Source organism: Panonychus citri, unplaced genomic scaffold (assembly GCF_014898815.1).
Source record: "Panonychus citri isolate SS breed McGregor unplaced genomic scaffold, ASM1489881v1 Contig00063, whole genome shotgun sequence".
In the NCBI taxonomy this organism is placed as follows: Eukaryota; Metazoa; Arthropoda; class Arachnida; order Trombidiformes; family Tetranychidae; genus Panonychus; species Panonychus citri.
Window position 1 is genome coordinate 806,808 of NW_026515468.1, and position 6,933 is coordinate 813,740.

Here is a 6,933-nt window from a genome sequence, read left to right on the forward strand (position 1 = left end):
ATAAAGATTGAGGATGAGTGAGTGATGAGAATGTAAAAGTGTAAGTAAGTAAATGTGAGATGGTGAAAGTGCGTATGATATGATGAGTGTCTAAATCGCAAATGACCGCTGATCAACTGATGACTTTGTGTTGTAAACAGTGGGGTTATGTTGTCAAGTTGAGGTGGGCCGTTGTCAAGGGGCTGTGGGCAAGGCAATGATGGGGCCAAAACCCAGAGACAGTGCTGCCAGAAGCGCGAAATTCAAATTTTAATTGCATCAAACGTTAAGAAGCGAGTGTGAGTGTCGTACATTGTAAATTATACTTATATTATATTTAAAGAAAGATTTTGAGTAGAATATGTAGAACTAGTTACTATTTGTTGTCATCTGGAGCAAAATATAAAAAAGTGCCATATTACTTCTTCATTTTACTAAATGTATACTTGTATACCAACAATGGTTACAAATGAGCAAAAACTATGGAACAACAGATTTCATTTCACATTCGACATAAACCATCACCGTCTGCGTCCCAACAAAACAATGTAATTTCATTGCCGTGAAAAATGTCGTGTCTAGTATCAGATAGATTTTGCGCAGCAATACCTCACCCGACAATCCAAAAGTATGTTGCCATAATTTTTATATGAACATTGTTAAAATATCATTGACTCAAAGAAAAACAAATTCTTTTCCCGAACTATACATAAGTGCTAAGTACACCATTATTCTATCTATGGACTCTATCACTCTAAACATGCATCTTGCTGTAGGCGCTATATCATGCTTTTATTTGAGAACAACATGAGTGGTTATTTGTGATTCGTGTAGACCAACAATAGTAAGGTTAGATCATTTTCATGAAAAAAATCTACAAAATCTCTTTGTAGATCAGTACAATACTACGTTACCCAAATCAGTCTCAACATTCATTTGTTAGTGAGGTAGGGTATATCATGCTTTCATTTTTTGATCAGCACAAGTATAACAGAGTGTAGTATGTAAGAAACAAGCGCATTGTTTTTTTTCTCAACAATCAAGTTAAGTATTTTTTTTGTTTCAAGTTCCTCCTCAAGTTCCCGATCCTCCAAAATGTTCCACTCCGGGGGTAATCGTTGAACCGATTTCCACGGCATCATCACCATTAATCGTCAATGACGATATTGTTCATCTTTTCGATGATAATTATTGTGAGGAGGCTCGAAGCTTGGTGACCTTCACGCCTTCTAAAAGTGATCTTGATGAACTCTTCGTCCTTTTGGACGAGAGTTCGAAAAATATGTGTTCATCATCATCATCACAATCATCAAACGATGATAATGTTTTTATAAAAAACAAATTGACTGTGTTTTCCAACTCAGTCAATAAACTTTTCGACCAAGTCGAAAAGTTAGTTCGAAACCAATAAAAAAGTTTTTCCATTAATTGTGTCTTAAAAGTGTCCAATTTATTTTTGTGTATTCGTGTTTCTTGTTCTCTTTCTTTTTCTCTTTCTTTTCTCTTACTTTTCATTTTCTCTTTCTTATCCTCTTTCTTTTTCTCTTTCTTCTCTTTCTTCTATTTCTGTGCCAGTGAAGCCTTTTTTAACTACTCAGGAGACTAATCAACCTTGATTGTTAGTGAGATGGTAAATTGTAAAGTCTTTTGTTAATAATTGAGTTCTAATAAATTGCGATCAAATCTAATGAAATGATTACTTGATAAAAAATTTCTCAGAAAAAATTGATAATCTTTAATGCTTTCAAGATTGAGTATAAAATTTGCTAATTAAAAATTAACAGAAATCTCCTTGGCAAGTTTTGATCAAACTTCGTCCAGTTAATTCAGTAACCAAGTTTACAACCTCTGCTGGGAAAGCCGATCGTTTTTCCATTGAAACATACCAAGCTTTGACTAGAAAAGTTAATTATAACAATTAGTATCGCGACTATTTGAATTTTATGATCTACTTACTTTCAGTAGTTTTATCATCATTTTGAACACATGTTGCAAGAACAGCTGATCGATCAGAGTCTGAATAATAAGGCATCCAGAAAATACCTTGTTTACCCTCTGTTGATAGTGAAAGAGACATTAGTATTGGTGATGATCATGTTGATTAGTCTTCTTCTAATCATTGACTTACCTGGAGTAGTTACATTGAACGAATAAGGTTCATCTTCTAGATCGTAATATGATTTACCATTAAAATTACCGACGACAAAGTTGACCAATTTGTCCCAAAGAGATTGTGTTCCTCTATTAATTAATGGAAATTATTAGACGATTATCAATCATCCAATTCGATTGTTAATTATCGATTGACTTACATTTCTCGAGAATCTCCTGAAAAAGTAACACTAACTTTTCCTTTGTACAAGTGACCAATTGAGATTGTGTTGTAAACGGTTCTTGGGGTAGTTTCATGAGTTCGTCCGATTTCATACCAGTTTTTGGTGAACTGTTTTTTCATCAAATATTCATAATTAATTAGTTAGTAAGTGGATTGGGTCTTATTCAAATTATTTATACTTACATAACTAAAGTCCCAATCGCTGATTCCTTTAGGAATAGTTGGTGTTGGACAAGTTTCGTCCTTGAGTATTGAAGCTGCTGAAGTGGCAACAATCAGGGAAACACAAACAACGAATGACAAAGCTGATTTCATTTTTAATTAGATTGTTGAGTGTTGAAATTAACTTAACAATTAGTAAACTGATGAAATACTTTTTTCACAATGATATTAATTAATGTTTCAACTGATTCTTTATATATTCATAAAATATCAATAAAAGTTTGATAATCTGATAAGTTAAATTGTAACCGTTTCTATTATTCTAAATGGTCTTTGATCTCTTAATCAAGTTCAATTGTTAACATCGATCAATCAGTTACTTTTTTTAGATTTTCAGTTCAATCGAATACAATTCAATCATAACAGTAATAGTTGTTGCATAATCAAATTATGAAACAATAAAAGATCATCCGGCTGATTAAATGTCCAAATTCAAACCTTTCGCACGTAAATTCATGATAAATTCATTAGAGATACAGTTAATCAATCAATATCTCAATCTTATCGATTCTTTGAAATAGTTGCCACCAGCAAGTTCTTGATAATATTAATTATGTTTCCTTAACATCAATGAATTTTATGAAACTGATGGAAAAATTTTCATTTAAGTTCTGTTAAGCAGTTAAACTCCATCCATCAAAGTACAATTAATATAATTGATCACAGAGTTTCAGATTGTATCTTAGTGTGATTTTTAATCGAGAACAATTAGCAAAATTATGTCATTAAGTTGAAATTGAATGAAAGACGGGGCGATAAGCGAAAAAGATCAACGAAGACGAGAAAATTTAGTTACAAACATAATTTATTTTCGTTTCATGTTTTATTATTTACAGTTTTTCGGGAGAGTTTAAAAGCATCTCCATCTCTAATCAATTGCTATTTAATGACCAGAGATTGTGATGATTATTTCGACATCTTTGGCGATGATGAAAGAAAGACAGATTAACATTATCAACAATCGATAATATTGATTTTGGTTGTGATGTTGATGATCATTCGGTACAGAGTAAGTTTAATCATCACTTTTCATAGATTTTCGGTAAGTTTTTTTCACTTTTTGCCCATTAAGGCCAATCAATTCTTTCCATGTATATTTTCAGCATTTCGGTGTAAAAAATTAAGAAAAAATAAAAATAATGTCATTAGTATACTTTCAGTTGAATGATAATGACCAATAAGTTAGATTAAACTTAAAGAATGATGAAAGAGACGATTGTCCATACGATGGTCAATAAAGGTTTATTGAATTTGCCGAAAATCTATCAAAAGTAGATGAAAATAAATGGAAATTTGCCAAAATTTACTTGAATTTTCTGCAAATCATCAACAGGTAGGTAGAAATATTGTTTTTCTCCATCACAAGCTATTCAATTACTCGATTGATAAAACCATTATCATGATAATTTCTATCAATATTTACCAACGATCAACACTAATCATCAACACTCTTATAACTCTTCATTAGGAATTTTCGTAGTGGTAGTAGCGGGTGTAGGGGTTGTGGTAGAGGTGGTAGAAGGAGGAGGAGTTGTAGTAGTAGTGGTGGTGGTGGTGGTCGTAGGTTCCTCTTCGGGCTCTTTAACAATTTCGAAAACATCTTGTGCTGCTTTTAATAATTCGAAAAATTTTCCCTCTATTGCTTTAGAATCTGCTCCATCAGATTCATATTCTAACCATTCTGAAGTTTTATCCAATGCTTTCAACATTTTCTCTCTCTGTTCGGGCGTTGAAGCTGCTTCATTTTCAGTGAGTCGAATCCGAGTTTCCAGGATGAAAGATTCAAGGTTATTCTTCAATCCATCTCTCTTTTGTTTCTCTTCATCTTTAGCTGAAAGTTTTTGCAATTTTTTCATTGATTCATTAACCTCGTCATCATTTGGTCCTTGTAAATCAAGTTCAATCCTTTCCACTGTCACTGGTTCCTTAATTGTTTTAATCTTAATCTCGGTTTTGGGTGGAGAAGCTTCTTCGGTACCATTTTTAATTTCTTTTTGTTCAGTACTTTCGGTATCATTGGAAGATGAATCAGTTGCGTTTGGTGTATCACTTATTTTGTCACTTGATGTTTCACCGGTTGATTGTTCATCAGACTTTGTTTCACTAGATGTTGGTGCTGATTCCTCGGAACCACCGAAAAGTTTACTAATTGTGTTACCAAATTTAGCAAAAGCATCACCGACAACATTTTCTTCCTCTTTTGGTTCAACGATCTCCTCAATTTCCCTTTCAAAAACGGCCTCAACTGTTTCCAAGTTTAATACTCCACTTTCATCCATTCGGAAATGAGCTCGTATACCTTTATACTCTTTGGTTTCATTCTTATGCTTTTCAATTGCTTCATCAACTCCTTTTACTGATATTTTGGTGATGTTGACTGCTCCAATGTTACCAATATCCTCACGGGAAAGGAAACTAAGATCACCATAGTTGATGTAAAATTCAAAATCATCAGCATGCCGACTAAATACCAACACTTTTTTAGTTGGGTAAAGGTTACCCTTGGTAAAAAGGGTTCGTTGCATTATTTTTGTCTTTTTAGATCCATCATCGACGACAATTTCTCTTGCGAAATCAACTTGAATGGGATAAAGATTTGAATCTTTAATGATAAATGTTTTCACTTTGAATCCTTTACTTAAATGAGCTGCTTGATATGCTCCCCCAAGAGCTGCTGCTTCATCGGCGTTAACACTTTTACCAAGATCGGTTATTTTAAAGTAATCAAGAAGAGCTTGTTGAACTTTAGGAACTCGAGTATTACCACCAAATAAGATGATTTGATCGATATTGTCAATAGTTAAACCAGCTGATTCCAATGCAACGATTACAGGTTTTGTAAGTCGATCGTTAAGAAGATCAGCACAAAGATCTTCAAAATCAGATCGTTTTACTGGAACTTTCAAGTCAATATCATTTAGAACATTTTCAACTTGGGCCATGTGCTCACTATTGGCGGAAAGTACCTTCTTAAGTCGACCTGCTTCTCTAAAAAGCTTGGCCATCGATCGTTTATTTGAATAAACATCGTACTTGTTGTTTATTTGTTGAGTAAAAAGTTTGGCAAGATGATCTCTTAGACGAATTTGCATCTCAAGTCCACCTAGATTACGATCAAAACCAATTCCTTTTATGGTTAATTGTGGATTAGATTCAACGAAACCTGCTTCTTTCGTTTTAACTGTTTGATAAGCGACAACAGAAGCGATAGTTGATGAGGCTCCCATCTCATAGAATAGAATATGATTTGCACTTTCATTAAAATCTTTTCTTCTAAAGGCTCCATAGTTTAAAGCTACAGCGGTATTTGTATTAATCAATTGTAAGACTTTTAATCCTGCCAATTGAACGCTACGTATGAGAGATCGTCGTTCCGCTTGAGAAAAATAGGGTGGAACAGTGATCACAGCATCTTGTATGTATTGTTTATCCCCAGAAGCAATTTCAGCATCACTTTTAGCCTTGCCAATGATCATCGCCAAAAGCTCCTCTGGAGTAAAGGCCATACCTTCAGGATGATTCCAGATAATTGTAGATTTTTCATCGTCTTTTGTAATATTGTGATACTTGAATCTATTTCTAAATAATTTGACTGCCGGTGAATCATAATTTTTACCAATTAAATCTAAGAAATAGGTAAACACTTTATCGGGAAATCTCACAGCCTAAGACAAAAAACAACAATAGAAAATGGAAAATGGAAAATAGATGACCGGTTAGAATTAATCTAAACAAAGACATGTAAAGGTAACATATTAACACTTTAAAACATACAGTTGTCATCGCTGCTTCACCAAATAATCTTTCACCATCACGGAAACCAACAGCCAATGGTGTTTTCCTTTGTGAATCAGTATTTAAAATAATCTCCATAGGTTTACCAGCTGAGACAATGGAAATTTTCAAAGATTCCGTGCCAACATCTACTGACATCACCGTCAAGCCATAACCTAAGAAAATGCAATACATTATAAATTAAGAAAAAAAATAATCATGATCAGATATAGAGAACAAAACAATTAGGATAATAAAAAAGAAATTAGAAATCTATTGAGAACAAATGAAAAAAAAAAATCCAAAAAGGATTAAGATTAGAAAACAAGAAAATTACCTTGACAAAATAGCGATGTCATCAACACAAGTAAAGACCAGACACAAATTAACCTCATGTTGATAATTAAAAAGAGTAACCTAAACACTTTAAACAATTAGAATTTGGAACAAAAAAAGAAACAATTAATTAAATAAATTTACAATTGGAATGACAATTAAGAAAAAAGAAATTGATTACGAAAGAAATTAAATGAAAAGATTGACTTGGCATAAACTGATTGGTCGATCGGTTGGAGATCCGGCGACAGAAACTCCACCAGATGTCACCACTTGTGGAAAAGAAT

At 33.1% G+C, this 6,933-nt stretch overlaps 2 protein-coding genes across 2 annotated transcripts; both read right to left on the reverse strand.

Moving 5' to 3' along the window:
* Positions 1-1,690: 1,690 nt before the first annotated feature.
* Positions 1,691-2,723, reverse strand: LOC128385997 (uncharacterized). The gene is made up of 5 exons (XM_053344949.1): positions 2,498-2,723; positions 2,292-2,422; positions 2,108-2,220; positions 1,936-2,034; positions 1,691-1,875 (listed from the first exon to the last, which is right to left on the reverse strand). Exons 1-5 carry the CDS (start codon positions 2,627-2,629, stop codon positions 1,757-1,759), a joined length of 594 nt encoding a protein of 197 aa, XP_053200924.1. The 5' UTR covers positions 2,630-2,723; the 3' UTR covers positions 1,691-1,756.
* A 600-nt stretch (positions 2,724-3,323) lies between these two features.
* LOC128385991 (hypoxia up-regulated protein 1-like) lies at positions 3,324-6,872 on the reverse strand. The gene is made up of 3 exons (XM_053344940.1): positions 6,648-6,872; positions 6,311-6,486; positions 3,324-6,201 (listed from the first exon to the last, which is right to left on the reverse strand). The coding sequence occupies exons 1-3, from the start codon at positions 6,703-6,705 to the stop codon at positions 3,988-3,990; spliced, it is 2,448 nt and encodes an 815-aa protein (XP_053200915.1). The 5' UTR covers positions 6,706-6,872; the 3' UTR covers positions 3,324-3,987.
* Between the last annotated feature and the right edge of the window lie 61 nt (positions 6,873-6,933).